The 24,163-nt window shown below is 43.2% G+C and overlaps 1 protein-coding gene and 1 long non-coding RNA gene across 8 annotated transcripts in view; one reads left to right on the forward strand and one right to left on the reverse strand.

Annotated features, from left to right (window-relative positions):
* Nucleotides 1-15,311, reverse strand: part of STAMBP (STAM binding protein) — a 36,283-nt gene extending 20,972 nt beyond the window's left edge. Inside the window, exons 1-3 of one of the 6 annotated variants that reach the window (XM_028831617.2) lie at nt 15,276-15,311; nt 14,762-14,867; nt 13,214-13,428 (exon numbers count right to left, since the gene is read on the reverse strand). In XM_028831617.2, the coding sequence (XP_028687450.1) occupies nt 13,214-13,416 (203 nt within the window). In that variant the 5' untranslated portion in view covers nt 13,417-13,428; nt 14,762-14,867; nt 15,276-15,311. 6 annotated transcript variants of the gene reach the window in all.
* Nucleotides 15,312-15,451: 140 nt separating this feature from the next.
* On the forward strand, nt 15,452-22,114 carry LOC106993010 (uncharacterized). Of its 2 annotated transcripts, XR_013402695.1 has the most exons (4): nt 15,452-15,515; nt 15,789-16,075; nt 20,701-21,427; nt 21,755-22,114. It is a non-coding gene; the product is annotated as an uncharacterized LOC106993010 (long non-coding RNA). The 2 variants fall into 2 exon arrangements; XR_001439178.3 differs by lacking the exons at nt 20,701-21,427; nt 21,755-22,114 and having other exon boundaries at nt 15,789-16,118.
* Nucleotides 22,115-24,163: the final 2,049 nt, after the last annotated feature.

Below are 24,163 nucleotides of genomic sequence, written 5' to 3' on the forward strand. Positions count from 1 at the left end.
ATAAGATTAATTTCTTATATTTTAGAGACTGATAGATAATTCAGTAGAACTCTCACCTTAGCCCCAAAAGCCAAGATACATATTAATATTTACTACCTTTAGCAGGCTGAATGTGCTTTGCATTGAGGCCTGAATCAGCTAAGAAAGTACTATGTCATACAAACACCATGTTTTATGTTCACTTATACTCTCATTACAGAACTAGACTGTGAGCTTCCTGAAGCCAGAGATTTCTATGTTTCCTGCTTCTTTGTATACTCCTTGGAAGTCAGCACAGTGCCTTGTATAAAGAGGCGCTCAATAAATATTTGATGAATAAACATTACATATATGTACATGTATGCATGTATACACAGTAAGTCCTTAATGTTGCTAGATTCTTGGAAACTGTGACTTTAAGCACAATGACATATAACAAAACCAACTTTACCACGCACTAATTGACATAAACAAGAGTTAAGCTCCTTTGACCTATCCTCGTCACAAAAACACCAGACTTCTAAATACAGACCAAAACACTTCTAATATTAGACACTGAAATAAATGTTAGCTATACATACATTTAAGAAAGACTTATATAAACAAGTACGTAAAGGATTTATCTGCTTATCTAGTCCCAGGTGGCCAGAGTCCATCCCAGCAGCTCAAGGCCAAGGCGGGAACCAACCCTGGAGAGGATGCCATCCCATCGCAGGGCACACTCACACATACACTTGCACTCATTCAGACTGGGGACAATTCAGACATGCCAGTTCACCTAATGTGCAGACCTTTGGGATATGGGAAAAAGCTTGAATACCCAGAGAAAATCCACACAGACATGGGGAGAATGTGCAGACTCCACACAGACAGTGGCCCCAGGCAGGAATGGATTTTTCTTTTCTCATCAACATTAAAACGAAACGACATTGGACAAAACGACATTATTTGACAACCTGCCATATTTATTTACTTTGCTTTGTAAGTAAATAAAGAAACAGGAAGTATATACAGAAATGAGGGCAGGGGAAATAGAACAGATAAGAGTAGGCGTGAAACTTTTCACCAAATACCTTTCTATATTACTTTGACTTTGAACCATGTAATGGAATCTAGTTTATAAGTAAAACAAAAAACAAACAAACAAAAAAACCCCTCCCAGACCTGTACATGAATAGCTTTCCCTTGCTTCAACAACTGTAGCCAGTTGTTTTCTGAATGGAGACAGATAGGCAAAAAGGTCTCCTGAAACAGATGATTCTCCTGAAACAATGGGCAACATAATCCATTACTCATACTGGAGGTAAAAGAACTTAGTGGTTAGGAGGGCTGGCTCTGGAGCCACTATGCCTGGGCTCAAATCCTAGTTTTGCCACTTACTAACTGTATGACGCTGGGCAAGTCACTTAATCTCACCATTACTCAGTTATTTGCAGGGGTGTCCAAACTTTTGGCTTCCCTGGGCCACACTGGAAGAACTGTCTTGGCCCATACATAAAATACACTAACACTAACTAGCTAATGAGCTTTAAAAAAGGTGATATTGGCCGGGCGAGGTGGCTCAAGCCTGTAATCCCAGCACTTTGGGAGGCCGAGACGGGCGGATCACGAGGTCAGGAGATCGAGACCATCCTGGCTAACACAGTGAAACCCCGTCTCTACTAAAAAATACAAAAAAATAGCCGGGCGAGGTGGCGGGCGCCTGTAGTCCCAGCTGCTCGGGAGGCTGAGGTAGGAGAATGGCATAAACCCGGGAGGCGGAGCTTGCAGTGAGCTGAGATCCGGCCACTGCACTCCAGCCTGGGCGACAGAGCGAGACTCCATCTCAAAAAAAAAAAAAAAAAAAAAAAAAAAAAAAGGTGATATCTGCCACCATAGGTAAGCAAAAAAGTCCTCGAATTCAAAGGGTTGGACATGGCCTGTCTATAAAATTGTATAGACAGAGACAAACTAGTACTCCCTGACAGGCTTGCTGTAACACTTAAAGAGATAATAAAATGCTAAACACAGTATCTAGTACACAGTCAATATTTGCTATGGGTTTGATTTTTTTAACAAATAAACAAAAAATGTGAGCAAGAATAAGAGATGAAGATGCTAACACTAGCATCATGTACAGGTCTGGGAGTTTTTTCTTTACTTATAAACTAGATTCCACGACATGGTTCAAAGTTCTATCCCTAGAGACTTTCTAGGGATAGAAAGCGGTGGCCCAGATGTATACTGTTCTCTGGGGTTATATCTGGTTGCAGCCTAGAGAGAGGAAATGTACCAAAGTAAACAAAGATATGATGGCAAAAACACAAGCAAAATGACGTAATAAACAATGAAAAAAGAAGACATAAGCAGAAAAGTAAATACAAAAGGTGAATATATGAAATAATGCTGAATCTACTCATAATTAAAGAAATTCAAATTAGGATGAGATACTATTTTCCTCCATCAGATTGGCAAAGGCGTAAAGGTTGATTATACCTGGTATAGAGAAATGGGGCTTAAAGGTTGATTATACCTGGAATAGAGAAATGGGATCCCCACACAGTGTTAGCAAGATTGTAAATTAATATAACCTTTTATCTTAAGAGAGGGAAAATGGAAGCTAATTATTCAAAATTTAAAATGTGTATATCCTTTATTTTTAATTTGTATTATTTAATTAATTAATTAATTTTTGGGGGGACAGTGTCTTGCTCTGTCGCCCAGGTTGGAGTGCAGTGGGGCAATCTCGGCTCACTGCAACCTCTACCTCCCAGGTTCAAGTGATTCTCCTGCCTCAGCCTCCTGAGTAGCTGGGATTAGAGGCACCTGCTATCCTGCCCAGCTAATTTTTGTAGGTTTAGTAGAGGTGGGGTTTCACGCCATGTTGACCAGGCTGGTCTCCAACTCCTGACCTCAGGTGATCTGCCTGCGTCAGCCTCCCAAAATGCTGGGATTACAGGCGTAAGCCACTGCATCCAACTTAAAATGTGTATATCCTTTAAACTCACAATTCTATCTCTAGGAATTTATCCTAGAGATCATTATAAAATAGTACAAAGATATATGTATAAAAATATTCAATACAGCATTGTTCAAAAAGGTAGAAAAAACTGAAAAAAAAAAAAAAGAAAAGAAACCCAGAAACCTAAATGTCCATCAATAGGGTATTGTTTAAAAAATAACGTACATTCAGGCCGGGCGCGGTGGCTCACGCCTGTAAACCCAGCACTTTGGGAGGCCGAGACGGGTGGATCACGAGGTCAGGAGAATGAGACCATCCTGGCTAACACGGTGAAACCCCGTTTCTACTAAAAAAATACAAAATACTAGCCGGGAGAGGTGGCGGGCGCCTGTAGTCCCAGCTACTCGGGAGGCTGAGGCAGGAGAATGGCGTAAACCAGGAGGCGGAGCTTGCAGTGAGCTGAGATCGAGCCACTGCACTCCAGCCTGGGCGACAGAGTGAGACTCCGTCTCAAAAAAAAAAAATTATGTGCATTCAAATGTGAAGACAATGTAATCATTCACCCGTTCATTCAGTGAATATTTACTGAGCATCTACTATGGGGTCCAGATTATTCTAAACGTTGGGGATATGGCAGTGAACAACACAGTCAAAAATTCCTCCCCACCATAGAGTGTACATTACAGTGGGGGAACAGACAATAAACAGAAGTATGCTAGGAAAGTCATTAATAGGGAAGGGGGATAGAAAGTGATAGGGGAATGGTTGAAATTTTAGATAGAGCAGCTAAGGAAGTCATCAGCAAGAAGGAGGCAACTGAGTAAGGACTAGACAAGAGTGAGCCATGAATCTGGGACTGTTCCGGAATCATGTTCCAGGCAGATGGAATAGCCCTGAGGCAGAATGAGATGGCTCAGTATGTCCTGATATGGAAGACACTACTGTGAAGAAAGCAAGTCGCAGAACAGAATACGTGGTATGAACCCATTGATGCTTTAAGGAAAAGGACATATGGGGGCCCCAAGAGCTTAATCACATCTCATCCATGCCAGAAATACAATATTGGCCACCTCTGATAGATGAAACTTCTCTTTTCACTTTAATGTCTCCCTTGTAGTGTTTGAAAAAAATTTTAAATCATGAATAAGTGTTCATTTTGTATAAAAACAACTAATTCAAAAAGTCAAGCAAAAGTTCTTTAACATGGATGCATTAAGGATCCTCATCTTGATTCCTCCAGTCTTAAAAGTTACTCAGCACAGTAAGCATGATCATACATGAAACCTTCTTCAGTCTATAAACCCCATACCCAGCAAACATCTTCAACACAGGTGACAGTTCATTTTCAGCAAGAGGTTTGATGTTCCAAGAGGCTCACATAGCAGACAGGAATTGCCTGAATACTCTCACTCCCTTCTGGGCAGCCTAGTTGATGACCATAAAAAGCTGTGAAAGAATCCACTGCCTGGTTTATTGTCTGTGCTCATCATGAAAATATGTACTGATTTAATATGCTGAACTCTTTCTTCTATACCGGGGTCTGCAAAAGGCAAAGCATTCCTACATTAGGGAAGCTACTGAGGGGGGAAATATGCCTGAGATCATTAAGATGCCTGAACTGCTCCAGGAAAAGGAACAAACATGCCTTTTAAAATCCTGAAGTAAAGAAAGTATCCACAAAAGGTCTAGAACAATGATTCTCTGTAGTAGGGGAGGCAGAGGAGTGGTGAGGTAGATGTATACTCCCCTCTCTTTTCTCCTTGGTTGTAGTAACTGCCAAAGTTGAGCCACTGTTATTGATAGGAAAATACTAAGTAAAATACAATAGAAAACAGACTGAGAATCACTGAGCTAGAATTTCTTTGCAATTGCTGTGATTTTCTGTTCACAGAATCAGAACCAGGATTTTAAAGGTATCTCCAAGAAAAGTGAAGGTAGCTACATTAATTACTTCAGTAAAGCCAATACAACAAAATTCCAAATTAAACCCTAAATCCCACAAACCAAGTAAATGAGCTGCAAAATCTCATTCCCACCAAAATCTCCTAGCAGTTCATCATTTTAAATGGTCCTATAAGTGACAGGGACAAATTCCCCATATCAGTCTTGCTGTTAACACTAACATGTCACTCAAAATAACACTAAGTGACATAAAAAACAATTCCTTAGGCATCCATGTACTCTTAATCCTATCCCCTCTTGCCTTCTGAGGAGTTTATTACTACAACTAAGCTCTCTTCTGGACCGTCAGCCTCTGCTCCTCCATAGGCTCCTTTTCCATCAGCAAAAACATGCTCTAAAATCTCGCAACTTAAAATATATACACACGTTCACACGCTCCTTGTCCCGCTTCAACTAGTTCCCCATTTTTCTACTTCGCTTCCCATCCAAACTTCTCCAAAGAGTTGTCTACACCAGGGGTTGGCAAACTACAGCTGGTGTGCCAAATCCAGCTAACCATCTGTTCTTGTAAATAAAGTGTCATTGGAACCAGTCACATCCATTCATTTGTGTTGTCTATGGCTACTTTCATGCTATAAAGCAGAGGTAGTGAGAGAGAGAGCAAGTAGCCTACAAAACCAAAAATTTTTACTCTCTGGTCCCTTATAGAAAAAAAACATTGCCACCTTCAGCTCTATACCCTTTGCCTCCACTTTCTTACTGTCCATTCACCTTTCTACCCATTCTAATTAGGGTCTCTGTAATCCATCCAGCGAAACTGCTTACCAACATCACCCATGACATTATCTTACCAAACCCAAAGGCCAATCTTCTGTCTTCACCCATCTGACATAGATGGCTACTCTCCTTTTTCAACACTAACCTCTTTTGGCTCCCATGACACCACACCATTCTCTCTTGGATTTCCTCCTGCCTCTTGAACCTTCCTTCAAAGAAAGTCTCCCCTGTTGACTCTCCCTCCATTAACTAACCTCAGGGCTCAGTCCTAGGCTCCTTCTCTTCTCATTCCATAGTCTTATTAAGAAAGATTCTTGGCCGGGCGCGGTGGCTCAAGCCTGTAATCCCAGCACTTTGGGAGGCCGAGACGGGCGGATCACGAGGTCAGGAGATCGAGACCATCCTGGCTAACACGGTGAAACCCCGTCTCTACTAAAAATACAAAAAAAAAACTAGCCGGGCGAGGTGGCGGGCGCCTGTAGTCCCAGCTACTCGGGAGACTGAGGCAGGAGAATGGCGTAAACCTGGGAGGCGGAGCTTGCAGTGAGCTGAGATCCGGCCACTGTACTCCAACCTGGGCGGCAGAGCGAGACTCCGTCTCAAAAAAAAAAAAAAAAAAAAAAGAAAGATTCTTGATGTTTTATGTTCCACAGACCCTCTCAGGAATTTTTTAAGGTATAACTTAAAGTACAAAGGATTACCAGAAATACCCCAATTTTATTGAAAAACAGTTTTCAAAAATTTTAAAAATTGTGATATATTCTTTGTATTGTGTTTTTTTTTGTTTTTTTTTTTTTTCCCAGACATTCTCGCTCTGTTGCCCAGGCTGGAGTGCAGTGGCACGAACTCAGCTCACTGCAAGCTCCACCTCCCGGGTTCACACTATTCTCCTGCCTCAGCCTCCCAAGTAGCTGGGACTAGAAACATCCGGCACCATGCCCGGCTAATTTTTTGTATTTTTAAAATACAAAAATATAATATAACATAAAAAAAGTAGAGACGGGCTTTCACCATGTTAGCCAGGATGGTCTCGATCTCCTGACCTCGTGATTCGCCTGCCCTGGTCTCCCAAAGTGCTGGGATTACAAGCGTGAGACACTGCACCCGGCCTAATGTGTTCTTTATCAATGCATTTGATAATGGGATCTAGCTGTAGGTCTAATAATTCTGTACTGTAATTCTGAAGTAGTGATGTTTAGATGCTATTTTGAGATGTCAGCAACAACTGTAATGCAATATGAAAGTATCTTGATTTCTACTGGTGACAAAATTACAAATATTATTACTAGTACAGTACTTTGAGGCCTACATTCAAAATGGAAGGAAATGCTAAATTTCAGTCAGTGGTTAGAAAAAATAAGAAAAGTTTTTCCCATTCAGGTTCACAGATCCCCTGAATTCTATCAGTGAATCTCTGTGAGGTTCCTGGACCCCAGATTAAGAGCCCCTTCACTAGAAAATCTCAGCTATTCTCAGGCCCTTCTCTGCATGCCTCAGGAGTCCTGAGCCCTGAGGACCTAATCCTACAGGGCAGCTGGCCAGGCCTAAGCCTCCATTTCTTCCCCAGCCCCTGGCCCAAAGGTCAAAGGGGAGATGGCAGCCCCTCCGCCATGTGCATGCACCTCTGCTGGCAGGAGGCCAAGCCTCTGGCCACAGGGCCTAAGAGCCGGGGCTTACTCAAGCTCAGCTGAGGCCATCCTCTGAGCCCCAGGGAGGAAGAAGGCCCTGTCCCCCAGTGGGTGGCCACTGCTCTCCCTCCCCGCCTCCAGTCCCTGCCCCTTAGCAGGGCCAGGCCAAGCGGAGTGTTCTCACCAGTCATCTGCAGGCTTTAGCCATCCAGTCCTTTCCCCTGCTCAGGGCTGGGGCTGGACAGGGTCTCCTCCTCTTCCCACAGCTTCCTACTCCACCCCTCACGTACACAACTTCTTGGCCCAGCCAAGCAAGTCCAGGCCACAGAATGGCACCAGAGGGGTCTGTGGTCAGCCACCCCACCTTTAGGGCAGCACGGGCACCACGGGGTGGAGGGGAGGGGGAGGCTGCTGGGAGCCTCCAGATGCTGCCTGCTGGCCTGCAGGAGAGCCCTGCAACAGCTGCTGCTCCTGCCTTGGCAGTTACCTCACCTCCTCCACCCAAGCCTCCATTCGGTGACTCCGTGGACAGGCCAGCCCTCAGCTGCTCACAACTGATTCAGTCTTCCTCCTTCACACAGGCAAAGCACAGTAGGGATGCGTGGAAAGAATGTACCTATAGATGTGTACATACCACAGTGCTGTAATTTTGTAGGTAACAATCATATAAATACATGCATGGATTTTATAATATATATATATAAATTTATAAAGGCATATTTTTAGAAAAACAGGCCGGGCGCGGTGGCTCAAGCCTATAATCCCAGCACCTTGGGAGGCCGAGACGGGCGGATCACGAGGTCAGGAGATCGAGACCATCCTGGCTAACATGGTGAAACCCCATCTCTACTAAAAAATACAAAAAAAAAAACTAGCCGGGCAAGGTGGCGGGCGCCTGTGTCCCAGCTACTCGGGAGGCTGAGGCAGGAGAATGGCGTGAACCCGGAAGGCGGAGCTTGCAGTGAGCTGAGATCGCGCCACTGCACTCCAGCCTGGGCGACAGAGCGAGACTCTGTCTCAAAAAAAAAAAAAAAAAGAAAAAAAAAGAAAAACAGCGCACCACTGCTTCTTTTGAAAATAGTCTGAATAAGAATAAAATGAATTTCTACAGAGGAAAAAAAAAAAGAAAAAGAAAATCTCAGCCATTCTCATAACTTCAGAACCATCTGTATGCTGAGGACTCCCTTGTCTGTATTTCCAGCCCAGACCTCAGTCTTCTGAGTTCAGACTGGTACATTCGACCTTGACATCTCTACTTGGATATCTCACAGGCATCTCAAATTTTAACAGGTCAAAAAAAACCCAAACGTGAACGGTTAAATCCCCCTGCTACCCAGCCCTCTTTAGATCCCACTTTTCCCATCTCAATACATGGACTACCCCATCGTTTAAGTCATTCAAGGCAGAAACATGACATCAACCTCCACAGTATCTTTTTCCCTAAGCGATCAGTAAGTCCTATGGACTTGACCTCCAAAATACCAAATCCATCTGTCTCTTTCCATGTTGCCACACTACTTCAAGCCACCAGCCTGCAAGAATTTCCTAACTAGTCTCCCTGCCTTCTCTTAACACTTGCTCCACCATTTACCACACAACAGCGAAAATTTATACTTTAAAAAAATTGGTTGGGCATGGAGGCTCACACCTGTCATCCCAGCACTTTGGGAGGCTGAGAAGGGAGGATCGCTTGCATTCAGGAGTTTGAGACCAGCATGTGCAACATTAGTGACATCTTTTTTTTTTTTTTTGAGACCGAGTCTTGCTCTATCACCTACGCTGGAGTGCAGTGTTGCGATCTCGACTCACTGAAACCTCTGCCTCCCGGGTTCATGCAAGTCTCCTGCCTCAGCCTCCCGGGCAGCTGGGATTATAGACGTGGGCCACCACGCCCAGCTAAATTTTGTACTTTTAGCAGAGATGGGGTTTCACCATGTTGGCTAGGCTCGTCTCGAACTCCTGGGTGGCCTCCCAAAGTGCTGAGATCACAGGCGTGAGCCACCGTGCCTGGCTGAGACCTCATCTCTTTAAAAAAACAATAAGTAAATTTAGGTCTGAATCCCACTTAAAACTTTTCAGTGGTTTGCTGTTACTCTTAAGATAAAAAACAGACTCCTTACCATGGCACATAAAGTCCTGCATGATCCAGCCCTACTTGCCTCTCCAGGATTACCTGGAGTCATCCTCCCTCTTCTCTGGCTATACTCCTAACACAATGATCTTTCAATCCCCAGAACATGCTAAGGTCTTTCCCACTTAAGCACTTCTAAACATATAGTTACCTGTGTTTTAATACTCTGCCCTACGCTCTTGGAATGATCAACTTTATTGCATCCCTCAAATCTCAGCTTAAATCTTGTCTTCTCAGACAGACCTTATCCTGACTATTCTAGTCATAAACCCCTGCTTATTCTCTATCACAGTACTCTTTTCATTGCCTTCATAGCGTTTTCCTTATTTCTTGACTACAGCTGACTTTTGGACAACATGGGTTTCAACGGTGTGGGTCCATTTATACATGGATTTCCTTCTGCCTCTGCCACTCCTGAGACAGCAAGACTAACCCCTCCTCTTCCTCAGCCTTCTCAACATGAAGATGACGAGGATGAAGACCTTCATAATGATCCACTTCCTCTTAACAAATAGTATCTATATTTTCTATTCTTTATGATTTTCTTAACATTTTCTTTTCTCAAGCTTACTTTTCTGTAAGAATATAGTACATAATACATACAATATACAAAGTATGTGATAATTGACTATGTTATCAATAGGCTTCCAGTCAACAGTAGGCTATTAGTAAAGTTTCTGGGGAGTCAAAAATTATACATATATATATATTTTTTTCTTTTTTTTAGACACGATCTCGCTCTGTCCCCAGGCTGGAGTGCAGGGGCGTGATCTCGGCTCACTGCAACCTCCACTTCCTGAGCTCAAGCAATTCTCCTGCCTCAGTCTCCCAAGTAGCTGGGGTTATAGGCACCCACCACCATACCAGGCTAATTTTTGTATTTTTAGTGGAGATGGGGTTTCACCATGTTGACAAGGTTGATCTTGAACTCCTGACCTCAAGTGATCCATCCACTTCGGTCTCCCAAAGTGCTGGGATTACAGGCATGAGCCACTGTGCCCAGCACTATGTATATTTTTGATTGCATGGGGGATTGGTGCTAACCTCTGTGTTGTTCAAGGGTCAATAGTATTTATTTGCTGTTTATTGTCTTTTCTCATACCTATAAAGGAACACCAATAAGGACGGGGCCATTTTACTCACTGCTGTCCAGGACCTACTGCAGTGCCATGCAGATAGCAGGTATATTCAATACATATGTACTGAATGAATATGATCTTTGCCCTGAAAGCCCTTTCTATTGTGGGGCAAAAGGATTCTGAAGGCACTTCAGAAAATACCTGGTAGAGTGATTCCACGATCCTACTGAACTTTCTGAATTAGTGTTTCTCCAAAGGAATTGTGCCCCTGGGTTTCATTCTGAGAGAACAATCTACAAGCTTATAGGAAATACATAAGAATATTCTTTCTACCAGTAGTAGAGTATATAAAGAGGACAGAGTAAAAAAAACTGCTGAGGAAAATAAATCGTGTGCCTAGGAGTGAAAAACTCCTAATAGCAAAGAGAAGCAGAAATATAATTATAATTCTGTGAAACCTTAACAACACTGAGGCCACATGACATGGCATAATGGCATTAAAGAACTACAGATCTTTAAGGAAACAGGTGTTAAATTAAAGCTGCCTCCAAAGATAGTGAACTGTAACCTAACTTAATGTATAAACAAACTGTAACTTAACGTAAGAGTTAGGTTACAAGCATAACAAATAGCTGAGTCTCAGCCAATCATAGCAGCTGAAACCTCCAGCCAATCGGAGGCTAAAGGCTGCCAAAACATGACCAAATAAGGCAAACAAAGAACTGTAGCCAATCAGGCTATTTCTGTATCTCATTTCCTTTTCTCTGACTATAAATATAACCTGCACAACCTCCACTATGGGGTGGAACATTCTGCACCACTTTTGGTCCTGAGTGTTCCCTGAACCTTTTTCTACTGGATTAAACTCTGTTAAATTTAACTTGTCTAAGGTTTTCTCCTCCTAACACAGGCAACAATTCTAAATAAAAAAGACAATAGCAGTCCCATTTCTCCACTCTACAATTACAATATGAATCCTACACAGTCCACTCTTCCACATACTTTTGTTTGGAGCACTGGTTCTCAAACAGAGGTGATCCTGCCCCTCGGAGAACATCAGATAATGTCTGGTGACATTTTTGGCTGTCACACTGTGGGGAGGGGGCATACTGGCATCTAGTGAGCAGAAACCAGGGATGCTGCTAAACATTCTGTAACACACAGAACAGCTCCCACCACAAAGAATTATTTAGTCCAAAAGGCCAACAGGGCCAAAATTGAAAAGCCCTGCTTTAGAGGAGTATGTGATCAAAAACTTAATGTGATAAAACTGGTATGTGTGTATCATCTCTTGGAAGATATCTAAGAAACTACTAAGAGTGATTGTCGCTAGGGAGGAGAACCGAGGGTTTGGGGGGAAAGAGGACTGTGTGGGGACACTTTTTTTTTTCTTTTTTTTGGAAACAGAGTCTTGCTTTGCCGTCTAGTCTGGAGTCCTGGAGTGCAGTGACACAATCTCGGCTCACTACAATCTCTGCCTCTTGGTTTCAAGCGATTCTCCTGCCTTAGCCTCCCAAGTAGCTGGGATTACAGACACATTCCACCATGCCCGACTAATTTTTGTATTTTTAGTAGAGATGGGGTTTTGCCATGTTGGCAAGCTGGTCTTGAAATCCTGACCTCAGGTGATCTGCCCGCCTCGGCCTCCCAAAGTGCTGGGATTACAGGCGAAAGCCACTGCACCTGGCCGAGACTTACTTTTTAACTATAATTATTCTTTTGTGCCTCTGAATTCTGTACTATATATATGTTACCTACTCAAAAATCAGTAGTAAAATAAAAAACCAAAAAACAGCCAGTATGACTCATGACTATGATCTCAAAAGACTACCTCTGACTCTAGAACATTACTAAATGGAAAACAAGAACAGGACCTATGTTGTAGAACAAATCCTGAATTAGGAGTCAGAAAACCAAGGTTTTGTCACTTCAAACATGAGCATATCACCAAACACTGAGTTTGTTTCCTCATATGTAGAATGTAGGGTAGTGTGCCCTATTCCATGCATACAGAACTGTGAAGATCCAATGAAATTATGCAGGTGAACTACACTGTGAGCTACTAAGAACCAAATACATTGTAATTATTTTTTTTAAAGTTCTGGTATTGTGAAAGACCAAGATTAGAAATGATAAAAAGACCTTTAACATTATTCCCTTTCTAAATTACGTATCATTTCATTGTCAATGGAGTTTTAGAATTTGTTTGCTGTTAATAGTACTGAAATCTTCTACTTATGCTGCCTACCCTAAGATGATAAACAACTCAAGGGAAAGGTCTTATTATGATGAGTCACACGAACTGTAGGCAGTTACTAATTATTTGATGATTTGCATGATTATGATAAAGGTTAAGAGGAAAAAATTTTTTCCTGTATCACTAAATTTGCTACAAAATAAGTACAAGTGAGGAATGTCGGCTTTGCTAGACCCCAACAATAATCCTATGATTGGCTGCTTTAGTAGAAAGAGAACAGTAAAAGCATTCATCAGTACATAACATGTCTAGTTTAACCACCAACTCTTTTGTCTAACAGCTGGGCTATGTGGGCATAGGCCAAAGAACTAAGTCTCTTACTCATAAATTACTGAGTCATGAAAATAACACCTTCAGCACTCATGTCTTTGAATGGCAAGGACAGCCAATATGTAGGAGTTGCCAGCAAAAATGATTAATGTTGATGATATTGTGAAGTTCTGTGGTTTTAGCAATTCTGAGCCAAATAGGCAAGGCACCAGTCACCAGAAAGGAAAAAGGAAACTGTAGGTGTCTTACGTGATATACTTGTTATAGAGGATGAAGGCATGTTCAATGTTGCCTTCCTCAGAGTAAATGGATGCCATTCGGATAATCTCAACTCCAGAGCGGAAGTACCGACGGGGTGGAATGTCTTCATTCACCTCTACCGCACTACCCAGCTGGGAGAGAGCCCTCACCCGGTCTTCGGGCGGGAGGCTCACATCTCCATGGTCAGACATCAGGACCAAGTTCTGAGACAGAAAAAACAGATGGCATGAATACCATTGCCCCCATCATCCCAGCACAGTCTTACAGTTTATCTCACAGACCTCTATCTTAAGAAGAAAGTATAAGAGAAACATACCAAATGCTGTGGTGCCTATTAAATAAGGACTTTCCTACAAGAAGGCTGAGACCCTCAAGGAAGTCCAAATCATAACAATGAGAGGACTGGCAGACTTGAAAACGTACAACCCCTGTGCCATAATTAGGTGTTATAAGGAGTAGAACCACAGTGGGCCAACCAAAAGCTCAGTTCAAGTTAATCAAATTCTTGCCATTAAGTGACTCTACCCACAGCACTGTAAGAGTGGGAACAGCATCTTTTATTTTCTATTATTTCTCCTTCCAGATACCCACATACCTCCACCCCAGTACCTGGCACAGTGCACTCAGTGAACTTTCGTGAGGATTGTTCACTGACTTCAAGGTTGACCATTTTTATCTAATCTGAGAGTAACTGACATCTTCTGTGGTGTCCTTTTTCATATTTGAGCGCAAGGTGAGTTAGGGGAACTGGTCTGGGAATTAATGCTCATAATTGTAACTCTGCTCACTAAACTACTATAGTCAATCTATAAAATCATTCATTTATCATTATCATGGCAAGAGATTTGAATCTTGAAAACATTTACTCATCTTCATAGACTAAACACTCTGAATAACAAAAAGGCACGATGGTAACTTGCATTGCAAAAACCCCTGGGGTCCCAAAACTCCAGTAATTCTAGTCTTTCTAGATATAGTTGCTGTTAGAATCAGACTCCAAATTCCAACCAGATATCGCCACTGTCATCTCCAAAATAAATCTGGGTATTTGACACACATTGCATTACAGCAGACCCTAATCAGTATGCTCTAGAATATACAAACTACAGTAGAATAAATCTTGGAATTCAAGGCCCTGTGGCAACTGGCCCTCCCCAACAGAGATCTTTTGCTTCAGTCAGGATTCCAATCTGCCCAGGCATCCTCACATTTCAGTTTCATTTGTCTATCCAGTTTTTCTTTTCTACTACAACTCTTCCCTCAGGGGTAGTCTTCTCTCAGTCAATTCCCTCTTTAGGTCTCTTCAATATTCGGATCACAATTCTTTCACAAAGCTTCCCCTCTAAAACACCCTCACTAAGAGCACAAAAGCCGTGAGGACTACTAAGGAGGCAGAGATAGTCCATCTCTCACGAGGCCTCTTTAGGGACTAGGAAAGCCGCAAACATATCTAAAACCTCCCCAAGTAATTAGTAAACCTAGTCCACAGTCCATGAAAGTTAACTGAAACAGAGGATGCTCGTTGCATCTCAGTACCTCTTGGGAGAGGTTCTTGTGGGTTAAGAAAGGAACCACCTCCCGAGGCCAGGAAGCGGCGCCGGTTACCACCCGGTTGAGCAATTCCAAAAAGGGGAAGCAGCATCTGCAAGTGAGGGGGGAAAGGCGGCGTGAAGGACCGAGGGGGAAAAACGAGGAGGAGAAAGGAAGTAGCAGGAATGAGCGGAGGGGGCATATACAGTGGAGAGGGCTCTATCGACAACTGTTTGAGGAACCCTCTTGAAGCCACTCAAGACCAACTTGCCAACCCCAGGCACAATCATCCAGGGTTTTTGGGATCTTTCAAACGCAGGAGGCAGGGAAGCGCTGGGCCTGGCTGGTCAGGCGCCAGCCCGCGGAGACCGAAGCCTTCGGGTACCTCGAGCGAGGCAAGCCGGGCAGGGGACTCGGGGAGAGAAGGCTGCAGGCCCCACACTCACGGCGGCCGCTCCCCTTCAGAGTCCGACCACGCTTGGAGGCCCTGCACCACCACGTTCCCGGGACCCTTCCCCACCTTTCCCAGCGGATGACACTCGGAGGTTCCGGAAACGTCACATCCGGCGCCCGCTCCGCCCACTCCCGCTCGTCTGTCTATTACATTCCCAATGATTTAGGACTTGGAATGGAGAGCTAGTAGGTGGGGCTAGAATCGGCACCTGCGGAAAATCCGACCAATGAGGAGCGAACGACACAGCGGCCATCTTGGTAAAGGAAAAGGAACAAGGAAGAAGGTGGAACTAATGACCAAGCTAAGGTTTGCTTTTAAAATTATTTTGATTTGGGGTAGCCCCTCATGACACTCACAATACTGCTGCATTTAAGGAGGGATTGCTGATCCCAGTACAACTGCAGACTTAGCTAAACTAACCAGGATTTATAAATTGGGGACAGAAAGTCTTTCGAATGTATTTTTTAGCTTGTATTATACTCTACACAAAATTGGTAGTCTTAGTTATTAGGCAATATCTAACACTAATATTATTCCTTAGGAAAGAACATAAGTCTAACTTTTTGTTTTTTTTTAAAGACAGGGTCTTTCAGTGCCACCCAGGCTGGCACAGGAGTGCAGTGGCGTGATCATAGCCCACTGTGGTCTCCAACTTATGGACTCAAGCGATCTTCCTGCCTCCGCCTCCCAAAGTACCGGGATTACTGGCGTGTACCACCGCACCCAGATGAGACTAACGTTTTAATGTCAAAAAACCTATAAAATATTCGGAAAAAAAAGAGTTTAATCTCTAAGAGCCATTGTGCAAAAGCAGTGAAGACCCAAAGATCTGTATGACACTGTTCCTGCCCTGAGACCGGGACAAGGTGGTTTTATGCATCAAATACAGAATGGCACGTTCTGCACGTAGATGTGTGTCTGTGTGAATCCATATACATCCTTTTTCCGGAAAGGTCCTACAAGCTTGCTAGTGATTCTGTCTCAGGAGACTTTGTGAAACATTAGGCTTTGGTTTAAAAGTCTAAGGCTCTGGGGGCCACTTTCCCAAAATTTGGGAGCCTTGCTGTGAGTTTGTTAGTGTGATGGCATGACGTATTATTCAAGGTCTAGCTTAAAGCCCTAATTCAGGTGTTGCCTCCTCCACCTAGCCAGCCTCCAGATCTCTCATTTCTCCCAAACTCTGTTGTGTATATATCTGTTGGAGTTAGGTGAAGTGATTCTGTGTAGTCATCAACTTTTCAGACTTAGGGTTGAAGTACTTACTTGCATCATCACCTCTCCTTCTGCCCCCAGCAAGCACTAATATGCATGGGTCTACTGTCAACTCTCATGGATCTACTACAGATAGATCTGGGAAGATAACTGTACAGGGCACGCTATTGTGTCTTCAAAACTCTCTCTACTGACTCTCTTCAGAACGTAAACATGATGGGTTGGGCCTAAAGAAATGGATGCACTGGAGATGCTGGTCATTGGGTGGACATATAGTGCAGATGGGGTCCTGGCAGGAGGCAAAACAGGTCAAAATCGGATCCATTCAACCTCTCAATAAATGTTTACTGAGTGTCTACTATGTGCCAGGTTCTGTTCTAGGTGTTAGGGATACATCAGCAAACAAATCCAGCAGGTGGATACTCTAGTGATGGAAGTATAGGTAGAAGTACAGCTGGTGGGAGGCCGGGCGCGGTGGCACAAGCCTGTAATCCCAGCACTTTGGGAGGCCGAGACGGACGGATCATGAGGTCAGGAGATCGAGACCATCCTGGCTAACACGGTGAAACCCCGTCTCTACTAAAAAATACAAAAAAACTAGCTGGGCGAGGTGGCGGGCGCCTGTAGTCCCAGCTACTCGGGAGGCTGAGGCAGGAGAATGGCGTGAACCCGGGAGGCGGAGCTTGCAGTGAGCTGAGATCCGGCCACTGCACTCCAGCCTGGGTGACAGAGCGAGACTCTGTCTCAAGAAAAAAAAAAAAAAAAAAAAAGAAGTACAGCTGGTGGGGTAGGGAACAGGGGCATCTGCTCCCATTCAGCACAATCTCTAAAGTAGTTCTTTTTTTTTTGTAATGTTTAGCTTTACAAGTAAGGAGAATTCGCAAACATCCTAGATTTTAAAGTTATGATGAGAAGACTTTAAGAAGCTATAACTGAGACACACATATAAGGGGTGTGCATAGTCATAAGCATAGCCAGTGCCACATAGAGGCTGTTCCTGATATTAGAAAGTTAACATGCCCAGTTTCTAGCAGTTCTTAAGGTAATAGCTAAGTGAATATAGGAAGCAGGATCTAGTCTTTTTAGGGAGAGAATTTGTAAATGTTTGAGTTTTTGACATGTGGGGCAAAGTTCAATACTCAGCTTTCTAGGGACCTGAAATAACAAGAAAATCTTGGCCAAGGTGAAAATTTTACATTCTTAATTTCTTATTTAACTGGAAAAGTTTAAAAACTAAACAATTTTGTACACACAATCAGGAAATCAAAGCTATACAAGATTCTTGGCATAACTGATGAGAATATCCTACCTACCCCTGCACTAAAGATTGGAGGCTAAGCATGGAAGGTATTCCTTCAGCAAATAGGCTTCAGCAGCTCACCTAGTAGACTAAGACCAGGTTAGGAATTGAGATGCTGTTTCCTTCCAGTGCTCACTCCCAGCCATGAACACTTTTCCTGAATATAGCAGCCTCCATCTGGCCTCTTGCATATGCCAACGTCAGGTCTCTTGCACTCCCTCATGCTCATTCCTACCTGTTCATTTTTGGGCAGCAGCAAAAGATGCCTAGAAGGTGAAGTTCTTAATTTGAAATGTAACATCGGGGTTTAGAAAACACAGGTCTGGGCCGGGCGCGGTGGCTCAAGCCTGTAATCCCAGCACTTTGGGAGGCCGAGATGGGCGGATCACGAGGTCAGGAGATCGAGACCATCCTGGCTAACCCGGTGAAACCCCGTCTCTACTAAAAAATACAAAAAACTAGCCGGGCGAGGTGGTTGGGTGCCTGTAGTCCCAGCTACTCGGGAGGCTGAGGCTGGAGAATGGTGTAAACCCGGGAGGCGGAGCTTGCAGTGAGCTGAGATCCGGCCACTGCACTCCAGCCTGGGCGACAGAGCGAGACTCCGTCTCAAAAAAAAAAAAAAAAAAAGAAAACACAGGCCTGGACTAGATGCACTGGCTCACGCCTGTAATCCCAGCACTTTGGGAGGCTGAGACAGGAGGATCGCTTGAGCTGAGGAGTTCAAAGATATAGTGATTGCACCACTGCTCTCCAGCCTGGGCAACAGAGTGAGACCTTGTCTCTAAAAAAAAAAAACAAACTAAACCAAACAAAAAACCCAGGAGGATCACTTGAGCCCAGAAGTTTAAGGTTGTGGTGTGCTATGATCTCATCTGTGAATAGCCACTGCATTCCAGCCTGGGCAACATAGTGAGACTCCTATTGCTAAAAAGCAAAAAGGGAAAAGGAAAAGAAAAACACAGACCCGTAGGAGTTTGGGGGGTGGGGGATAAAAACAAGGAAGACTCCAGGTGTATTTCACTTGCAAGGTTTGTACTCTTGTGTTAAGTGACGTACCTAGAGGCACAATTGCATTAGTACAGGAAGGGCATTCATTCTTACCTACTACAATGCGTTCTTCAGCAGCTATGTTTTTTTTTTTTTTTTTTTTTTTTTTTTTTTTTGAGATGGAGTCTTGCTCTGTCACCCAGGCTGGAGTGCAGTGGCACAATCTCGGCTGCAACCTCTGCCTCCCAGGTTCAAGCAATTCTCCCTGCCTCAGCCTCCTGAGTAGCTGGGATTATAGGTGCTCGCCACCACACTTGGCTAATTTTTGTGTTTTTTCAGTAGAGACAGGGTTTTGCCATGTTGGCCATGCTGGTCTTGAACTCCTGACCTCAAGTGATCCACCCACCTCAGCCTCCCAAAGTGCTAGGATTACAAGTGTGAGCCACCATGCCTGGCCACCAATGATCTTTTTAAAGCAAAAATCAGATTCTATCACTCCTGGGCTTAAAACTCTTCAGTGAATTCCTATGGCACTTAAACATTCACACTCCTTACTGGGGATTACAGAGTGTCTCGGCCCCTGTTGCCTTTCTAACTTCATCTCCCAATCTCTTTGCTTAATACTCTCCACCCATACCATCCAAACATCTGCTTTTCCACTCAAGACCTTTGCATGGCTGATTCCTTTTCCTGGGGTGCTTTTACCCTGATCTTCACTTGGCTGGCTCTGCCTCATCATTCATTTCTCAGTTTACATGTTACTTCGTCAAGGACAACTTCTCTGACCACCCATTCTAAGGAGCCACCCAGTCATCCTTCATTAGTTGGTCCTATTTTAATTTTTTTAATTGTCTTGATAATGCTTACCACTGTCTGATACGATTTGGGTTGCTTATTGTCTTTCATTCCCCACTAGAATATAATTTCCAGAAAGTTAAGATCTTTTTCTGCCTTGGTCACAGCTGTATCCCCACTGCCTAGAATGGCTTGTGAACCCAGATGTGACGCTCAATGAACATTGTTGAATGTTCAAATATTGTTGGGATAAATATTGTCTCACTGACCCCAAAATGATTTACAGGAAAATAATTTATTTTCCAATGATGATGAACAATGAAAAACAATGACCGTTATGATTTGGGACCCACTCTTCTCTGCAAGGCACTTAGAGATAGAAGCAGAAAGCCTAAAGGCTAGATGCCTTTATTAATTGAGAAAGTGTTTATTGAATATCTATCATGCTCATGGGTCTGTGTCTGGAATGGGTCTACCACAATGAAAAAGAAAAACTGGGCCGGGCATGGTGGCTCATGCCTGCAATCCCAGCACTTTGGGAGGCTGAGGCAGGCGGATCACAAGGTCAGGAGATCAAGACCTTCCTGGCTAACACAGTGAAAACCTGTCTCTACTAAAAATACAAAATTAGCTGGGCGTGGTGGTGGGTACCTCTAGTCCCAGCTACTCAGGAGTCTGAGGCAGGAGAATCACTTGAACCCGGGAGGCAGAGGTTGCAGTGAGCCAAGATCGTGCCATTGCACTCCAGCCTGGGCGACAGAGCGAGACTCCGTCTCAAAAAAAAAAAAAAAAAAAGAAAAGAAAAGAAAAACTGAGTTCCAGTTGTTTTAAGACTTCGTGGATGAAGGTTTACAGCCATCAGAAGGAAAAAATTCTTTAAAAGATGAGCAATATTCTCAAAGGGAGGCTAGGTGAGCTCCATGCATTGAGACACTAAAACAGCCTGTCTTGAACATTGCTTGGGAATGGAGGGGCTATGAAAGCAGAAATGGAATGTGTACTAAAGACAAATTGTTCACATTGTTAAAATTTTTGCTATGAGTCCATTGGGAATATAAAATGACAGATTTAAAAAGTAAATACTTGGGAAGAAAAAGATATAGAATGAGCTGATTCAAATAAAGGGAAATGTAGCAAATGCCCTGGGATCTTTTAAGTTTGTGCATTATGAATGCATGCATATATGTTCCTTTTCAGCTGCAGTTGGAATTACCCAAAGAAGTTGTTCCTTGAGAAGGCTACTGTAAAACCAGTAACATGAAGGTGAATCTGTGGTTTGGAGCTCCCCCTACAGTTTGTTTGAAAACTGGTCTCTCTCATCGCCAAGAAAAATGACCACTTTGGAAAATGAGTTCTTAGGCATGCTTGGAAGTATTTTCAATGTGTATATATTGTTTAATTTTATGTTTAAATGTGTACATGAGGAATCCATTTTATGTTAGACATATTTTTTTCTTTTGTTACCTGTTTCCTAGCTGTGGACTACATTAATTTGTTTTCCAGTGAGTCAAAGTCTTTGTTTTAGGTCAGAGTGCCATTTTCAAGGTTGCGAATTTCAACACGAGTTAAATGACACGCGAAACTTTACAGCTATTTGAGAATTGGACATTCTGAGTGAGGGATTTTATCATTTTATATTTGGTTTGTATATTTCTTTTCAAATATAGGGCCTGAATTATGACCAAGCACTATAACTTTTAATGAGGGATAAAGAATTGCATGCCACTATGTGTGTACTCTGAAAAATACTCATTTAGTTAGTCATTTGACAAATACTGATTATCATCTATGTGCCAGACACTGTTTAAGGCATTAGGCATATATCAATGAACAAAGCAGACAAAAATGTCCCTGCCCTCGGGGATCTTATAGTTTAGTGATGGATGAAGGAGTGATGGATTATAAAAATTATTATGATAAAGAAGTCGGCCGGGCGCGGTGGCTCAAGCCTGTAATCCCAGCACTTTGGGAGGCCGAGACGGGCGGATCACGAGGTCAGGAGATCAAGACCGTCCTGGCTAACACGGTGAAACCCCGTCTCTACTAAAAAATACAAAAAACTAGCCGGGCGAGGTGGCGGGCGCCTGTAGTCCCAGCTACTTGGGAGGCTGAGGCAGGAGAATGGCGTGAACCCGGGAGGCGGAGCTTGCAGTGAGCTGAGATCCGGCCACTGCACTCCAGCCTGGGTGACAGAGCAAGACTCCGTCTCAAAAAAAAAAAAAAAAAAAAAAAAAAAAAAAAAAAAAAAAAGAAGTCAATTACATAGTGTATTAGAAGGTTCAAAGTACTGTGAAAGCAATGGGCCCTGGCATAGGAAATCAGATTGAAGGAAGGGAGAAGCAGTGAGGCAACTGCAATTCCAAATAGTGTGGCCAAGGAAACTCCCATTGAAAAGATTTGAGAAAAGACTTGGAGGTAAGAAGAGCTTTCCAGGCAGGGAATAGCAAGTGCAGAGGCCTTGAATCAGGAGCTTGCTGGTGCATTCAAGGCACAATAAGGGGGCTCAGCATGCCTGGAGTGGAGTGAAGGGGAGTGTAGCGGTAAATCATGTAGGGCAAGAGTCAGCAAGCCAGTGCAGCCTGTTTTTGTAAATAAAGTTTTATTGGAACATGGCCATGCTCATTTGTTTATGTATTTTCTGTGGCTGCTTTCATGCTACAACCACAGAGTGGAGTTGTTGAGACAGAGACGATCTATCCTACAAAGACTAACATATTTAACTGTCTGGATCTTTATAGAAAATATTTGCTGACCCCTGCTGTAGGTAAGATTTCACAGGCCACTGTAAGAATGTTGACTTTGACTCTGAGAGAAATGAGAAGCTATGGGAAGGACTGAGCAAAAGAGTAATGGGATCTGATTTGTGTTTTGAAAGGATCATTATGGCTGCCATGTTGCCAAATTTTAGGGAAAAGGCTGGGAACAGGAAAACCAATTAGGACTGTGGTTCAAAAGGTGTACCAACCAGGCACATTGGCTCATGCCTATAATCCCAGTGCTTTGGGAGGCTGAGGGCGAAGGATCTCTTGAGGCCAGAGTTTGAGATTGCAGCAGTGAGCTATGATCACACCACTACACTCTAGCCTGGGCGACAGAGTGAGACCCTCTCTTAAAAAAAAAAAAAAAAAAAAAAAAAGATGCACCAATGTGCTCCCAAGACACTACAGCAGATTCATCTGGGTGCAGCTGGGTATTTTAAATTAGTGAAGGATTCATACCAATACCTAACATCTGTTAGATATTGTATGAGCTTCTGGCTAGTAGGTATAGTTCACAGTTTCAACATCAGGTCATGCCACATTCCTTTCAATGATACTGTATCTTTGTGAAGCTGGGTTTTTGGCAAGTGACCTGTGCAAATCAGTGTGGAACAGGAAGTGATGCTGGTAGTGTCCAACTTGATTCTAAGGTTTGAGATGTGCGGTACCCAACTGGCATACATATCCCATTAGCAAGTGATTGTGGCTAAGAGTAAGGTTTTCTTTTAACTTAATTATATTATTTTTCAGATGGCACCTTACTTGTTAGACCATTGTATTAGTTTCTAGTCGCTGCTCTAACAAATCACTACAAATGACTTCAAAGTTTCCTGCCCCAAGCAACTGGAAAAATGGCATTACCATGAACTGAGATAAAGAAAATTGTGTATGAACCAGGTTTTTTTTGTGGGGGGAGGAAGGCAGATGGGAGATTCAATTTTATACATGTTTAGGAAAGAAGATACAAAGAGAAGGAAATGATATACATTCTGACCAGGGCCTTTCTCCAGATTGTCCACCCATGAGCCCTTTAGGCTGTTGTGTTTTGACTTCTTACTCAAAATATGAACTGAGCAAGTACAGAGGTGCCATGTTAGAGAGAGGAGACTCAGCAAGCCTTGTCTGACTCAGAGTCTTAACTAGTTTGGGGCAAATGGAGCTCTACTTAAGGGAACAGAGAACTACAGGGTTCCCATGTTTAAAATAATTATGTCAAAAGATTGAGCAGGATTTTAGAAAGATGGAGGCAGCAGTGTTGTTTTGAATCTCCTCAAATCCTCTCATGGAAATAGATCAAACCAAACAAAAAACCCATGAGTAGCCTTTACCACAAAACTAGATGACAGTTTTCCCTATGAACCCCAAAACAAGAGGGTGGGGCAAACCATCACCAATGGTCACCAGACTTGCCTGGTATGGCATCCACACAGGAGGGAGTGGCAGACAGGATGCCTTCAAACTGCCAGCAGAAGTTCACTGGAAAGTACCATGGGCCAATGTGAGAACAGCAGCTGAAACTCTGAGGGTTTTTTTTTTGCCCAGTCACAAAGTGAGTAAGTACAAGGGACCTGTGATAGACTCTGAAGCAGTGAAGCAGTCTAATCCCTTCCCACTCTTGAGCCCGAGCAGCCAGAGCTCCTTTCCAGGATGCGGCCCCACACAGAGGACAAACTACTGGGAGGAACAACAGATACAAAGGATAAAAATCAAGGAGGGAAACAGAGCTGGGAAATCTCAAAAAGCAAACCATCATGTCATTTGATACTACATTTTTAAAAAAGAGAAGTTTGGGGAAGTTTTAGAAAAGTTATCCTTAACACCTCCTTTTCAAAGTGCAGAAAAATAAATTTCATCTAAAAATGAATAACAGAAAAGGATCGTAGTCAAATCCCATACAAAGG

This window comes from Macaca mulatta, chromosome 13, assembly GCF_049350105.2.
Source record: "Macaca mulatta isolate MMU2019108-1 chromosome 13, T2T-MMU8v2.0, whole genome shotgun sequence".
Lineage (NCBI taxonomy): Eukaryota > Metazoa > Chordata > Mammalia > Primates > Cercopithecidae > Macaca > Macaca mulatta.